Below are 17833 nucleotides of genomic sequence, written 5' to 3' on the forward strand. Positions count from 1 at the left end.
AATGTAACCTGTCGTTGGTGAGTGTATGGTCCAAGTCCAAGTCCAAGTCCAAGTCCAAGTCCAAGTCCAAGTCCAAGTCCAAGTCCAAGTCCAAGTCCAAGTCCAAGTCCAAGTCCAAGTCTTTTGGATCACTTTAAAAAAACTGCACTTGGGTTCAAAACTACGCTTGCCTTCAGTGGACTCCTCCATTACAATATCCTTAATCGATTGTACTGCTATCAGAATAGCCATCATTTCTCATGTATACACTGATAACTGATCTATTATTCTAGCCTTTATTGAAATATTTAACTTTGGGATATTAACTGCCACCACTACCTGGCTGGCCTCCATTTGAATTATTGGAAGCATCACTTTATATATGAATACCATTGCTTTGCTCTCATTGCCTCTTATTTTGACTACTTTCTTCCCTTTGTCTCATCATCAGTAATGTTAAATCCACATCTGGATGTGGAAGGATACAAAGAAAGGTATTATTATAAACAGTATTGAACTTATTATGTTTCGTTGAGGGGTGACAAGATGCATTGAGATGATATGTAGGTAAAGTCATTAATCCAGTTAAGCATCCTGCCACATTTCTCCAGCTTCACCAACAAACCCTCTCACCATAGCATATCATATTCTTTTTTATATCAAAGAACACTGATACTACTGATTATTTATTTGATAAGGCTTTTTTTATTTCTGTCTCTAAGCACATACATAACTGGATCCATTGTTCCATGCTAAATCCTCTATGATGAGGTGAAAATGTTCCCTCTTTTTCAAAACAGTCTGTCCATTACAATTCTCTCCACATGTGTTGTGAGAGCTATTGGTCTTTAATTAGTTGATATACCCTTCCCTGGTTTCCTTATTAGTAGCACCACTGCCTCTTTCCAATTTTGAGGTAACGTTAACTCCCAGACTTTATTATAAAATGCTAAGTTGATTGTCAATGCATTATCACTTAACTGCTTGAGCATAGTGTAACTTGTATCATCCTGACTTGGGGTAGATTCTTTTATTCTCCTTAATGCTTAATTTAATTCAGACATTCCAAATAAAATTGACATCCATTGCCCTAGCCTTTTTCTTTTACTTTAGCCTATGTTTGTTTATGCTCCATTAGATCTCTATAGTTATGTGTTCTCCTAACTTTCCTATATGCTTTCCTTTTCTTTTTAATAGCTTTGTCACACTCCTTATTCCACAATGGCACTATTTTAATTTCCTTCTTCCTTTGCTCTTGGGAATATTATTTCTTGCTGCACATTTGATGAGCCAAATAATTTTCCCACTAATAGATTCTACAGTATATTATCACCTTTTATTACATCATTTATACGTAATCCTTCCTTAACCACCTTAATCAATTTTGTCCAATTAGCCTTCTCATACTTACATTTTCCTTACCTTCCCTTACTGATGCAAGGGTGGAACAACCTGTCAATCATGTGTGATCACAGCAATGGACCCTTTTCACATTTCTGGGGTTCTCAAAAGCGGACGTCGTAATAGTTGAAAAAAATTTGTATTTCCATTTGCACTAATAGCAACTGATAAAGTTTCCACGACTTTCCAAAAAAAAAAAAAAAAGATTAATTACATTGTCAGAAGAGAGAAATAAATATATACAGCCTACAACCACAAAAGAAACAAAACACACAAAAACACTGACCAAGCAAATAAATATAGTAAACAATATAAGATGAAAACGACAAGTTTTATTGTGTCCTGAAAGCGCATACTCTCTCCCGCTCTCTCTCTCTTTCAAACATACTCGTACTGTATAGTACGGACACGTACTCACACAGAAACTTTTTGTCAGTGCTGCTCTGACGAATTAATCAGTAAAATAGTTGAGCAAATTAAAAGCTATATGACATTTCTCACCAGCGAGGTAATAACTATGCGGTTCTCCACTTCGCGTCGTCACCACATTACCACCTCGGAGAGAATTCAACGGCCCGTCGTCAATTATTTCTTACACAGGCTATAGCATTATAATTGTGTATTAAATGTTTAAAAAGGTAGAAAAAAGCATCCGCACAACAGAGGCCTCAAAAAGGCCTGCAAAAAAGTGCTGTAGATGTAGTACTCCTGGAAAGAAGCAAGGAAATTAAAGGTGCAATATGTAATAATTTTGTCCGCTAGAGGTCGCTAGAGGCCTATTCAAAACAAAGGCGTAACTTGATGACGGCAAGTTTGAGCGCGGAATCTTGGGACATGCAGTCTTCTTCGCCTCACAGCCGGTGGAAACAATCGGGATAGGACTCAGGAAGAAATCATGTTCATGGATGCGATTATTAATGTTACTGTAGTATGAAGCAGCGAGTGTTGTGGGAGCTGAACGAAGCCGTTGGAGTGATTGCGCAACACACGCCTCACAAGCAGCGGAACTTTTATTATGCCACAGTCGCCGGCGCTGCTTCCGCTTTTCCGATCATGAGTATGAGGTTACGCAGCTCTGTTTATCATATTAGATACATTTGAGAGTGTTGAAAATGATGTTATAACGTTACTCTGTGAGTTCGCTCGGCGGCTGCTGTGAGACACTTTTTTGAGACACACTGCAGTAAGATTTTAGAATATCATATTAAATGCTGGATGGCTTGTATTGATAAATGGCATGCAATTAATTTTAAAATGTATTGTATGATGGAGAAAATTCTGTATTACTGTTACTAAAAATAAAGCTGCATCTGATTATGCTATGTTAGCTACTTGACAAAATAGTGTTTTTCTCTGAGGCATGGTAAAGCATGGTACTCACAAAAAATCAAGCTTTGAACTTAGATTTAAACAATATGTGTTGAGCTATATAACAGAAATTAGTTTTCTGTCTATAAACGTAACCAAACAGTTGTTCCTTTGTCTATTAAAACATGTATTATATTAAAGTGTCTTTGGTGTTTCCATGGTTTCTACAAAATAAAACCGGAACCCGGGGGTAACGCGGGTATGTACATATTATACATATTGCACCTTTAAGAGAAGAACGCTGATGTGATGGCTTCTCGTCTCTGCATTTACCACGAATGAAGCACATCACAGGTGCGCACCAAACTAGCGTGCAATGACGTCATGACGCAGGTATGTCAATGAAAATAATTAATTCACTAAATGCACATAACACTCTTTTTTTCTCATAAACACAAATAAGAAATTAAATAATATTTTGCAGTATTAGAAATTAGTGGTCATCGTTTTCTCCTGGTGAACTGGTACCTGTTTTCCTCCTCAGAAGTCCTGTCTCTGGACCCAGGCTCTGCAGCTGCTTCCCTAACAGGTAAGTCTTGTTGCATTAGGTCAACAGTTGGTTGAAAAAGATTGCAATGTAAAACTCGTGATCTACCTTTATGCTGTTCAGGTTTTACTTCGTAGACTGGTGCATCATCTGCCACCTGGCATGTAACAACGTGAACTTCATCTTCCCAGTAATTTCGCAGATTCCTGGTCCCACCTCTTGGGATAAGGTTTTTTACGAGGACCCTGCTTCCTGGGAACAGGCCAGTACACCTCACTCATTGGTCATAATTCCTTTTTTTTCTTTCTGCACACTTGTTTGCCTATCTCACAAGCTTCCTGCATTCCTTTTGTCCATTGTTCCACGTACTCACTGTAACTTTGGGAGTTATTGTTGGAGTTGAGTCCATAGAGAGCTCAATGGGCAACTTTGGCGAGCATCCGAACAGCAATTGGAAAGGTGAGAAGCCAGTCACGTCACATCTAGTAAAGTTATAGACAAAGATTAATTTGTTCAGTGCATCATTCCAATTAGCTTTTTGTCTTTCAGTCAGGGTTTTCTGCAATAATGTCCGGTTAAATCATTCCACCTGCCCATTCCCTTGGGGGTGGTGGTAGAGGGTGGTCCTTGAGCCGGCAACGCTACTGTACTTTTTGAGTTAGGTGAGTAGCTGGTTTTCAAATTCTCCCCCTTGATTGTGGTGAATTCTGGATGGAAACCCAAACTTCAGGGCAAAATCATTGAATAACCAGTCAGCTACTGTTTTTGCTGAATTTGAGGTGGTGGCATATGCCTGGGCAAATTGAGTGAAGTGGTCGACGATTACCAAGATGTACTCATAGCCCCCCTTTGCATTTGTCCAGATGGAGAAAGTCAATGGACACCAATTCAAATGGGTGGATCGTTTTGATATTTTTAAGGGAAGCTCTTGCGGATGTTTTTTCTGTTTGATACAGCAGCAGGTTCTCAGGACATAATTTTCAATGTCTTTCTGCTTATAAGGCCAGAAAAACGATCCCTAATGAGGCTTGTGGTGCGATCAAGTCCCTGATAACCCGTCTCATAATGCATCTCTCTCAGAACAGTTCTTTTGAATTGCGTTGGTAACACCAGCTGTTTTCTTTGAGACGTTTGGCGGAACAGGATGCCATGTTCATCTAGCTTCAGCTTCTCCCACTCTCTCAGAAGCACTTTGGCTGGTGAGTTGACTGAACGCCACTGATGAGGTGGGCTAGATCCTGCTTGTAAGTGTTCACTTATTACTCTAATGTCCTTGTTATCCTTTTGTGCTTGTCTGATTTCCTCTTTTGACAGGGGTTTGAGGAGTCCCTCATTTTCCTCCACACTTGCCAGTATACTCTGACACGCTATTGCAAGAGTCACATCTGGATTCCCTTGGAACTCCACTGCTTGGATCACAGCTCCCACACTGTCAGGTGAAAACTGCTCAGTACATTCTCTCATTGTCGTTTCCAGGTCCGCCGGCATCTTGGAGAGTGAGTCAGCATCTATGTTTTCTTTACCTGGACAGTAACGGATGGTTAAGTGAAAGTCTGCGAGCTCTGACACCCACCTACACCCGGTGGCGTTCAGCTTCGCAAAGGTCAGGACATAGGTCAATGAATTATTGTCACTGAACTGTAAAGGTTGGTGCATAGTACAGGTAGTCTCTGAATTTTTCAGTGATGGCCCATTTCAGAGCTAAGAATTCCAGCTTCCCGTTGTGCAGATGGTAATTTTTCTCAGCTGCCATCAAAGTCAGAGAACCATAGGCAATTACTCTCAGCTTGCCACTCTGCTGCTGGTATAAAACAGCTCCCAACGCTTGGTTGTACGCATCTGAATGAAGGATGAATGGTTGAGAGAAGTCCGGGAATCCCAGGATCGGAGGCTGAATCAAGCAGTTAATCAACTTTTCTAGTATCTCCTGGTGGTTTTCTATCCACTCAATTGATTTACTTGATGGCACCACATGATTTCGTTTGTTGTTTCTTACTTTGTGTTTCTCCTTCAGGCTGAAAGGAATATCATATCACATAAAGTGCAAAGGGCAAAACGTTTTCGAGATCAACTCTTCATCAGTGCCATCACATAGGCCTCTGTTGAAGTAATAAACAAACAGTTGGAGAGCTTTTGCCTTATTCACTGTGTGAGGAAAAAATTCTGTTGGATTTACACACCCAGTAGCTAAGTTTTGTGACGTTAGACTGTGCATATACATTTGGAGCTACACCATTTCTTTCGCCATTATTACATTTTTAAAAAATGAAAATGTTGATAACTGTGGAAAAGTGTCATCACCATTACAAGTAACGTGATTTACATAATCAGATTACTTGTTTTCAAGTAACTAATAAAGTAACACATTACTTTTAAATGTAGGCTACTTTTGTAAATACATTTATGTTCAATAATGTTACTTTTTTCAAATAAGTAACACAAATTACTTAGTTTTTCCATTTATTGACTGACACCATGAGTAAGTGCAGTAAAGGCGTCTGGTAAACATGATGGTTATTGTAGTTCTAGACTAATATGAGCATTTACTCATCTGATTGCACAAAAACAGATTCAGTATTCCTCAAAATGAATAAAAACAATAAACTGCAAACTCAGAATATTATACAAACCTGCTAAAATTAAATATGTTAAATAATACAAATATACTTTATGTATTTAATCTCACTTTATTACCAAATGTCTTTGCTGCTGACTTTGTATGATCCAATTCAACCATACTAATAAGCAAAAATTACTTCATATCTCAAATCTCATATTTGTGTTTATGCTAAGAATAAATTTCTGTACAGGCGTGAATTTGCATTCTTACATTTTACATTTACATTTACATTTGCCTGAGGCTTACATGTTTTGTTTTGTTTTTTGTTTTGTTTTGTTTTGTTTTGTTTTGTTTTGTTTTGTTTTGTTTTGTTTTGTTTTGTTTTGTTTTGTTTTGTTTTGTTTTGTTTTGTTTTGTTGTTTTTTCCCCCAGCCGAGATGAGAAAAAGTAATGCAAAAATAACGTAATGATGGTAAGTGAATCCAGATAAAAAACTTTTTGACACACAATGGGTGCAGGAAGAACAGGTGAGTAATAAATAACTGAAATAGTTTGTGGGTGATGATGTGATGATAATGAAAGTCCTTTTTCTTACAGATGGCTGATGGAAAGCTGACAGAGCTGGCAGATGAAGCACACACCTCAGCTGACTGGCTTTGGAGCAATGAGCAGGTATAGTGATAGGTGATTTTGAAACACTGCTTCAAGCTTCGAAACCTTTACAAATCTTTTGTTTCGAATCAGATGAATCATCGTATCATACATTATATACATTTTAATTAGAAATTAGTGTAATTAAAAGAAATAATAGTAGTTAATAGTCTCTTATTGGCCTATATAGCCGAACTATCCATGGAACAAACAAAACAAGCCCTGAAATTTATACAAATACTTGATATTTAATCTTATTAGATGATAAGTTAATTGCATTTGATAGATTTAACTTTCAATAAAACATTTGTAATGGATTTGTAAAAGGTGTTTTTATGCATGTTTGGCCTTTTTGTTGCATTTACACTGTTCTGACCAGCAGGGGTCACCAGCGTGTGATGTTTCTAACACTTCGAAGTTCGAAACAGCTTCGTTTTTCCCATCTCTAAAGCTGCCTTCACATGCTCTTGGAATTATCATAAATATGCGTTTCCAAGGTAAAAAATTGCACATGAACGCCCTCTCTTCGAAACTTGAATGCGATAAGCTCGACTTATGACTCACGACTTAAGAAGTGGGAAATATTAAATTTCCTATAGCACATGAAGTCAGCATTAGTAGACTATTGCAGGTGAATACACACTTGGAAGCATACTTGGAAACATGAGGTAATAAACCCAAGGATATACTTCTTGGAATCGTCATATGGAACTTGAAATCGCGTAGAGATCGCTGAGTTGGGTCCATGTCCTTGTTCAAGGCCAGACAAACACTGAACTGAGGTGTGTGCTGAGTATTGGCAGATGCTGTTCATGTGAGCAGCACGACACATGCGTGTGATGCTGATGCAGGAGCCGGCCAATAATGACTCTGCGTTCTGACGTAGAACCTGGAAGCACTGAATATAAACAGCGAGAATGACACAGAAGAGAGGATATTGTTAAATAAATGTGTTATTTTTGTTTAGTTTTTGTGCACAAAAATATTGCTTCATAACATTAAGTTTAAACCACTGCAGTCACGTCGACGATTTTAACGATGTCCTTAATACCTTTCTGGACCTTGAAAGTGGTGGTTAAATGATTAGTTCACTTCTAAATGAAAATTTCCTGTTAATTTACTCACCTCTATGTGATCCAAGATGCTCTTGTCTTTTTTCTCCAAACGGTTGAAGGTCAAAATTACAGTTTCAGTGCAGCTTCAAAGGGCTTTAAACGATACCAGACGAGGAATAGGGTCTTATCTAGTGAAGCGATCGGTCATTTTCTTTAAAAAAAATTACAATTGTATATGCTTTATAAACACAAATGATCGCCTTGCAAGTGCTTCCACCATTCCGCTTTCTTTATTCTTCAAAAAGCTTATGTCCTACGCCTTCCCTATTCTACTTACGGAAAAAATGGAACTGGTGCCGCGTTCGTTCCGTAAGTAGAATAGGGAAGGCGTAGGTCATACAGCGTAAGCTTTTTGAAGAATACGGAAAGTGGAGGCACTTGCATTTGTTATACATTTGTATTTTTCTTTAGAAAATGACCGATCATTTCGCTAGATAAGACTCTTATTCCTCGTCTGGTATCGTTTAAAGCCCTTTGAAGCTGCACTGAAACTTTCATTTTGACCTTAATCCGTCTGGAGGCCATTGAAGTCCACTAAGAAGAATAATCCTGGTATGTTTTCATCAAAAACCTTAATTTCTTTTCGACTGACGAAAGAAAGACATGAACATCTTGGATGACATGGGGGTGAGTAAATTATCAGGAAAATTATATTTGAAAGTGGACTAATCCTTTAAATTGCTGTCTATTGAGGAGTCACAGAGCTCTCAGATTTCATCAAAAAATATCTTAATTTGTGTTCCAAAGATGAACGAAGGTGTGGAACGACAGGGTGAGTAATTAATGACAGCATTTTCATTTTTGGGTGAACAGAATTTTCTTAACTTCTTTCTTAAGAAGATTTTTGTGAATCCAGCCCCGAAGCCTGTTATTTTCTTCTTAAAGGTGCTAAAGAGGATGTTTTGTTTTATACATTTTTGCAATATTACTTGAAACTGTCTTTACTAACTGATAAAAGACTATTTATTAGGTGCACTGAAAGGAATAATATTAATATACATCATCTGTGCACAAGGTAGGGCATTAAAAACATCAGCCAATTGTTTACGCGATCATCGCGTAAACGATTGGCCCTCTGGCTTGTCAATCACTGCCATGACGTTCCTTGTGAGAGACGAGCGCGGCTGCGCGCTCCAGTAACTTTCCACACTCCACAGGCGCTGCATGCATTGTTTTTGTCAGGAGACAGGAGTAACAACGGCAGATTATAAGTTACCTGCGGTGAGTCCGACATAATGTATCCACTAACACGATACAGCGAATGCTGGTGGTAAACACTCATGTTCCAATACTTGTGCATGAGTTTTGGGAGGCGTTCCCTCGAAATGAGCTGTGAAGGAGGGGGGCTGTTCTTACGCATGCGCTCATTTCAAAAACTCAGTAACAGTCTTTGGATTCTCAGTCGATGAAAAAATCCTCTCTATCACCTTTAAGAAAAAAATTAAAATGTTCTTAAGAAAATATTTGAGAATTTCTTAAAAATTGCACTTAGGAACATTCTTACGAACTTCTTAGAATTTATCTTATCTTCTTTCTTAAGAAGGTTTTCGTGAGTCCCCGGTCCCGTGACAAATAAAATCTAAAATTTTAAATGAATAGTTTTTATATTTATCCATTCTTTTTAATACAATTATGTCGTTTGCAATGCTTAATGGGATTGTAGTTCTTTCCCTCACTAAAGCCGTTAAGTACTCAATCTTGTCTTTTTGACTGATTTTCAAGTACATTTTTGTAATGTTTGTAATTTTGTAATTCATCTCATATCTGGTTGGTTTGGTTCATGGTGTCACAAATGAAGAAGGCAGACATGAGGATGGAATCAACAAGACTCAACAAGATACTTCAGAGGATAACATCTCAGGAACGTAAGGCAACGTAAATCCACACAGGAAACTTAACTTGATAATCAGTCTTTGTGTCTATCTTGCAGGTCTCCAGGACAGATGAGGATCCAGAGGCTGCCGGGCAGATGAAGAGTACAAAGAAGAGGAAGTGGGTGGGCACTGATGCAATACATTGTTTTGATGCGATCATTTCGGGCATAAAGAATCATGTAGACCTAATTCTAGCCTATTTCATATTTTAATTTTACCTTTTAATGTGGGATGGACAATGAAATATTTATCTAAACTTTTGTTTCCTTAAAAATCAGTTTCATTTATTGTACCTAATATTTACATACTTTGTTTAAAAACAAAATGTAATATCCAAGGATGTCCAGTATATTTTGGAACTGATGCGAGGAAATGATAACACTTCTTTAAAGTGTCGATGCCAATATTCGTTCGAGGGTTCAAGTGCTAAAGCCCCACTCAACCTTGTTGATAGATGTAACTACTAACTACACAATCTTTAAAAAAAAAAAAAAAATTTTTTACATATTCTGTTTTTCAGTTGCAATACATATTTTGTAGAATGCTGTTATTTATCGACTATTATTTTTCTCTCTCTTTCTTTGGCTGAAGATGAAATGATATTCTAAAATTTTGTCATATTATTGAAAATATTTCTTGAAATTACAATGCAGTAATTCAGTGGTTGAACTTCCTCTCATGTGATGACATCAGCTCGGTTAAAACTATTTTTGTGGTCATTAAGCATTGTGAAACCAAAAGAAAAATAGAACTAGAATTTCTTATTATTTGGTCGCACTGATGATGAAACTGCAAAATGTCAACCATTTTTACATGTTCAGTGTAGGGAAGTGGAGAAGAATTGTATTGGTTATATGTATATTTATAGATATGCAATATATGTATAGATTATTAATTGTATTGGTAATATACCAATGGGAATTAGTATACCTGTTAAGCAATTACCTCATCTTAATGCCTTGTTTAAGGGATAGTTCACAAAAAATGAAAATTCTCTTCCAAACCTGAATGAGTTTCTCATCTGTTGAACACAAAAGAAGATATTTTGATAACCAAACAGTTGACTGTAGCCATTTACTGCCACAGTATGGAGGGGGAAAAAAATATTATGTTAAATACCATACTATATAAATATCAGTTGACGGCAGTCAATGACTGGTTACCAGAATTGTTCAGAATATCTTCTTTAGTGTGAACAGATGAAAGAAACTCATTCAGATTTAGAACAACTTAAAGGATTAGTTCATTTTCAAATAAAATTTCCCTGATATTTTACTCACCCCAATGTCATCCAAGATATTCATGTCTTTCTTTCTTCAGTCGAAAAGAAATTAAGGTTTTTGATGAAAACATTCCAGGATTATTCTCCTTATAATGGACTTCAATGGCCTCCAAAGGGTTGAAGGTCAAAATTACAGTTTAAGTGCAGCTTCAAAGAGCTTTAAACGATACCAGACGAGGAATAAGAGTCTTATCTAGTGAAACGATCGGTCATTTTCGAAAATAAAATACAACTGTATATGCTTTATAAACACAAATTATCATCTTGCACGTGCTTCCGCTTTCCGTATTCTTCAAAAAGCTTACGCTGTATGTCCTATGCCTTCCCTGTACTACTTACGGAAAAAAAAAACGTAACTGGTTATGTTTTTTTTTTTGGCAGCAATAACCTCCACCAAACTTCACAACAGTCAGGAGGAACTTTGCACTATTTGTATATGTACACAAGTGTTTCAGTACAGCAATATTCTTTAGTTGAAGCCATTTTGTTTTATTTACCTTTGTCACTCAGATTCTGTGTTTGTTATTGTGACTTTCTTCATATTCCCACCAATTTATAAGAAAAATTATATTGCAGTATTAACAATTGATATTGCTATGCAAAAGACAAATCATGACTTGTACAAAGTTTTACTGAAATGCATTGCAACTTTTAATAAAACAGCACGAAACAAAACAAAAGTTCACACACAAACACACACACACAAAAAAACAATATTATTTAAATTATTAAATAAATAATCCTTAAATACAATAAATAACTTAATAATAAATAATCATTCCTTTTGGTAACAGTAAGCTAAATGACTGCTGGCCGGTAACAACTTGCTATTTTGCCAAAATGTAGTTGAAAACTCGATTTATTGTTATTGCTCGAAGGTTGAAACCCTTTAGGACTTTGCACAGCTGCAGTCGCTCTTGAAAAGATTTTTGGTAATCCATGGACTCCTGAAAAAAAATACATAATCATACTTACACATCATACTCAAAGAGGTTAAAAGATTGTATTAAGAACAACATCAAGAAATTATAACCTGTTTTACCTTGGCTGGAGGGTTGTCCATCACAGAGACAGAGAAACAGTTCTATAGTGATGAATATAAAAATATATCATTATAAAAGAAATATTATATATGATTCTAAAATAAAAGAAAGAAATTATAAAAGAAAACTGATTGAAAAAGAGGCTTGCAGTTATATAAAGCTGTTTGTGTTTGTACCTGCATGAGGTCATCGATGCTTTTAACGACTGTTTTGGTGAGCTCTGAGTTCGAGTACGCTCCAAATGTTTCCCGATAGTAGTGGAGATCTTCTAGAATTTTCTGTAGGCATTCATTCTACAAAGATACATGTCACCATATGTCAATGTAACAGACAAAAGACACTGCCAATAAACAGAAGAATTAGGAAAATGCATTGTAAATTTACCTCATCGATATTTAGGACAGTACCATGAGTGCAGCCAGAGTTCTGTTGAGCGAAAAACAAATAACAGTTGTCAAATTATGATTTTGAACTGTGATGAAGAAAGGAGAGTAATCAGTAATGATTTTTGAATATATCGGTTATATTTAGCAGCAAACCTAATAAAGGAAATTGAGGCCACTCTGTTTCCATCGTGGCTTCCATTGACACTGATTAAGAATTCTACTTTTAAATAAGGTTTTAAATCAATTTTATTTTCACAAAAAAGTGCCCAATATCATTTCAACTTTTAAGAGTCATTTTATAGCTTTATAGTTATAATAATATAACAATAATTATTATTATTATTGTATTTTATTATATAGAAATAATACTATATATATATATATATATATATATATATATATATATATATATATATATATATATATATATATATGACCTATTAATTGCCATTAAAGTGAAATTACTGAACATAAACATACAAGCTTGATAAAAATGCTCATTTTAGAAGAAAATTTCAGATGGCACTTAGAGGCTTTTGCATCTGAAGTATGCAATATATATATATATATATATATATATATATATATATATATATATATATATATATATATATATATAGTTTTTTAACAACAAATACAATAATAGGCTAATAATGTTGTTTTATGACAAGTGAATATTTGTCATTTCAAATATTTATTTGTCCATTTGAACTTACTTGAAAAAAGATCTTTAAAATAAATGAAAATAATGAAAAATAAAATTCTGTTACGCATAGGACTCTATATGTAATATAGCCTATAATTAAAATCTTTTTTTTTTTTTTTAAATGGACATGTCATTCTTTTAAAACGTAAAACGCATTGTCCACTTGTTTGCTATCACTAAAAAAATATCTATAATGGTTTAAGTAATAATAATTTCGATTTTCGAAAGTTTGCTCCACTATGAGAGCATCATCACTTTTAGTCTGAATGCCTTCTCTTACCTGCGGTGTGCAAGCAGACATCGTTTGCGTCCTGATGTGCACCTCTGCGTTTTGCTGTGTGCAGTCGAACCCGCTGAACAAGTGGTCCTGTAAGTGGATAATAAATATTATCAGACCACTTGTGTGTGTGAGAGAGAGAGAGTGTGTGTAGCCTATTAGATGAGCTGGTTTATTGAATATCACTCACCATCTCTAGCACCGCTGACACGTTCCAGAGCAGAGAGCGCGCGAGGGCGTTGCATGTAGTTCCAGTGAGGCTCAACGGCGACTCACGCGCTCCGACCGGACCGGCGATACCAAAGCGCCACAGCGTGAAGCACAGAATGCTTACGGCCAAATCTGTAAAAAAACAAACAAACAAACAAACAAACAAACAAATCACATTTCACAAAACGTGGATACACTAGAGCCAGAATCATTTGTAGATTTAAAAAAAAAAAAAGTAACAATACTTACAATTACAGACTCTGGGCAGCATTGTTGCGTTTAGTTGTTGCTTGTTCTAATGCTTAGGATTACGATTTGTCCTGTTTATAAATCTTTTGGAGACATGGGAGTTTCCTTTTCAAAACATATTAACTAAAATGAAAACAACCCGCTGCCCATGTGTTTTGTAATTTCCGTGGTATTACAGATGTTGAGTTCTGGAGTTTAGGACACACACTTGCATATTTTGGGAATTAACGCACGTTTCGATTTATGTACACACTTCACAAGTACAGTGTGTGTGTGTGTGTACAGGATAACAATCTTCAGCCTTCTTATTCAGTAAAGCCCCTTTCATCCTCGTCACTTTAACAGTATTTTAAATTTAGTTGCATTCTCGTTTACAGTCATAATAAACATTTTAACGTCCTATAAGAATTTTATCGATGGTTGGTCACGATAAAAATTAATCTCTGTTTTTTTTTTTTTCCTGGGGGAAAAAATGTGAATGGGATCAGCCCCTAAAAGTTAAAACCCTCTATGGGACTAATTATGAAATCACAGTTAGGAAAAATTAATGACTTTATATTTGACATATATTTAAGGCTAAATTCATTTTCCAAAATTAATTGTATACATTTGACCCTTTGACCTTTTTAGGGTTTAGCTGACGTTGTTCTATTAGTGTAAATTATGTTTAGAAAATTATCTGAAACATCACACACATTCAAATGCATTTTAACTATCTTAACTGTTAACTGTCACTGGCCCACCAGTGGACCCACAGCCATTACATATTTTAAACAGTAATATTCTATACTAAACCTAAACTAATCTTGACAAACTATATATCATTTGAAAGCTTAGGGTCTCTAGTTTTCATATTTGGTGACTGATTTCTAATTTCAAAATTACAGAGGAGCAATAATTTATCAATTTGCAACAAGCATATTTTCATACTCATAAGGCATGTTCAGACCTTTATTTTGAAATAGCGATGAACATGAAAAATCATTAAAGATTGGTTGAAACAAGTTTGTTGTCTTGCCAAGAGTTCAAAAGATAACATCCATTCAATTTTTTGAGAAAAAAAGATCTAAAAATGTTTTTAATAGACAAAAAATATATATATGATTGTGGCGGCGATCTATAACCCACATGTTGTTTTTATGTTTATTAGAGGCTGAATTCATATCAAACTACTACTTCTATATAGGATGTCTACTTCATAAATTGTATGAAAATAATGGAAATATATGGTTCAGATCACTCAAACCGTATGGAAATGGAGGCCTTTATATGGTCAGTAATGGTTGTCATCTAGTGAAAAAGTGTGGTACTGCGCCCAAACAAAATCTTACTGAAAGCTCATTTTTTAAGATATCAACTTGAAATTTGGAACACAACTTGTTCAGATTTATGGCTATGATTTGAAGTTTTAGAGTAAAACTTGTTTTGTAAAATATATATTTTATATAAAATATTATATTTTTACATTTTACATTTTCATAAACTTCTATATCTTTTTTTCTGTTTACATAAGTTATTTCACTTCTACAATAATCTGCCAAATTTCATCTTTAAAACAAGACCAGCGTTATGTCTATATTCCAAAGTATTCTTGAATTACAACCAAAGTTTGGATAGTGCATTTTCATGTCTATTAAAAAAAGTGGGGGTGACAGTTAACAGGTTAAAAGTAGTAAAAATGTCAGTGTTTCAAAAAAATAAATAAAAATAAAATAAATAAAATGTAACTCACACATAAGTAACCACACGTAACTCAATTTTGAGCTGTTTAGTCATCATTTTTGAAGTGTCGTGAGGCCAACAGGCAGTGCTCCTTACCAAAAATGTCAAGCACATGGTGAATAGATTTTAATTTTATTGGCTGAAGGGGATGTCATATTATAATACTAAAATGTAATATTTTTTGGTTGAATATTATTATTGTATTTTAAATGAGATTTTCTCTGAATCATTTATAAATGACATTACACCATAGAGGGTTAAAGTCACCATGAAATCAAAAGTGACAATTTTTAATTTTATTAATGGAATATTGCAGTATTCTAACATTTTATCCGTGCACATCATTCTTTTTTTAATTCATGAGCTCTCATAATCTTTAATCAAAACGATGTGTTTACTGGAGCAAGGGTGGGACAATCTGTCACTCACATGAGATCGACCAATTGCAAACCACAACCATCCATTCAGTTACCCATAGACAAAATCAAGTCCCGCCCTACATTTTTTCTTGTTCGAGAAGCCACTTTGCAGCTATACATCACAATAGAGAAGAAAAAAAGACTATTGCAACTTAAGTTCATTCCAACTTAAAATTCCCAGTCCAAGCTCAACAGCCGTTTATGAGCACCATTGATTTATAGCACACCTTTAAGCAAAGGAATATTATTTAAACCAATATTTTAAGGATTCATGAAAGATAATGCATGTTAACAAGATTTTACTTTGATAAAATGATACTAACCTTTTCTGTGTAAAAACCCTAAAGTGACTGTTAAAATGATAATTTATTTACATTTCAAATAACTAACACGTTTTAACAGAAAAATCAATGATTTTATGAAATTATAAGCTTAAAAAAATAATTTCTTCACTGTAACCATGATATTTGCTGCTGCTTCTTTTTTCCCTTTAGTGTCACATTTCAAGTAAAATTATCACATTTCCTATCTTTGGCACCAGTGATTTTAAGAATGAAAAAAGCTTTCCTAGTATCATAATTTGGAAGGTTTTTCAAAATTTTTCATCGAAAATCAAGAAAAGTGTGAACAGACTGATATTTGAAAAACTCTCATGGCTTGCCCCTTTTTGCAGGTGACATTGCAGTTCCTGGAAATGCCTCATTACTGAGTTTACATTCTATATAGAAACTGTACAGCCCCTTACAGTCATAATTTGTTCATTCTTTAATTTTTTTATATTTAATATAGGAATATACTACATTTCAGATACATTCCTACTGTATATTATTGCTTTTGTAGGCCACAGTGTTTTAAAAACAATGGAAAACCCACCAAAAACAACTTGTTTTTATTTTCCTTATTATTTGTGCAGAGCAAGACACGTCATATCTGATGTATTATTATGTAATATTGTGGAACTGGGCTCTTGCCAGGGAGAGAGTGCGAGTGCGGTACTGATCTGGAGTGTTTTGCGTAATTTGGCCACAAAAATGGAAGCAAAACTTCTCAACTCTCAGTTCAGACGCTGTATGCTAATACTTCATGACAGTGCGCTATTTTTTCAGATTCTCTGTTGTTAAAATTCTGTGGAGATCTTAGATACAAAATGTAGATATGAAGTAAACTCAAAGAAAGAGATCTTTTTTACCCAGTTATTCTCATTTATTGCATTTTATTTCTTTTAAAAGGTTTCGTTTTTGGGACTGACCTAATACAAACCACAATGACACTTGTTTGGTGATGAGTGCTTCATCCCTTGTGACTGCAGTTTAGAGTGAAACTATGTCATACTGGCCCATATTAAGTCATTTATTTGACTGTAATTTCCTTTTACAGTTCTGTGCACAAAGAAATACAGAATAGTGTGTCACTAACATCTGTGAAATAGGAAATGCCACATTTAGAAGAAAAAGTAAGTAAAATAGGGATTCTTAAAAGACTGACATAATAGTTCATTGTGAACACAAGAATATATTTCCACCACACCAGGCAGCTTCAAACAAATACAATGCTAACATCATCCTACGTTTCACTTTTGGATATGTTTTCTTTGTTTTAGGTAGGAGAGCTTAATTCACAGCACATCAGCCAGTGCAAACACTGCATCAGAGTAAAACTAGAGAGTAAACGTATTCATCCCTAAGGAGAAATATTGCAGACGGTTAGTAAGCGAATCCAGCAATAATCTGCACAGAGAAGCAGTTTACTATAGTTCATAGAGTGTGATATGGAAGCTTGTTTCTTCCACGGAATAAAAAATAAAAAAGGTAATTGCCACTTTTTATCTCACAATTCAGACTTTTTTTTACTCAGAACTTCAAGTTTATATCTCACAATTTAGACTTTAACCCCAGGTTTCACAGACGAGGCTTAAGCTAGTCCTAGACTAAAATGCATGTTTGAGCTGTTGTAACTGAAAGTAACTTGTACTGACAGATCTTAAAATAATTTTGTCTTAAGATGCACACCAGTAATGTTTTTTCTAGTGAATAAAAGCTAATTGAACTAAGGCCTAATCCTGGCTTAGGTCAAGCCCTGTCTGTGAAACCGGGCCTATACACTG

General features: G+C 35.1%; 1 protein-coding gene across 1 annotated transcript; it reads right to left on the reverse strand.

The window, feature by feature from the left end:
- Positions 1-11230: 11230 nt before the first annotated feature.
- On the reverse strand, positions 11231-17761 carry zmp:0000001127. The gene is made up of 7 exons (XM_048164869.1): positions 13589-17761; positions 13320-13471; positions 13133-13219; positions 12145-12186; positions 11937-12053; positions 11760-11801; positions 11231-11664 (listed from the first exon to the last, which is right to left on the reverse strand). The coding sequence occupies exons 1-7, from the start codon at positions 13608-13610 to the stop codon at positions 11545-11547; spliced, it is 582 nt and encodes a 193-aa protein (XP_048020826.1). The 5' UTR covers positions 13611-17761; the 3' UTR covers positions 11231-11544.
- Positions 17762-17833: the final 72 nt, after the last annotated feature.

The sequence above is a fragment of the Megalobrama amblycephala genome, linkage group LG17 (assembly GCF_018812025.1).
Source record: "Megalobrama amblycephala isolate DHTTF-2021 linkage group LG17, ASM1881202v1, whole genome shotgun sequence".
Classification (NCBI taxonomy): Eukaryota; Metazoa; Chordata; class Actinopteri; order Cypriniformes; family Xenocyprididae; genus Megalobrama; species Megalobrama amblycephala.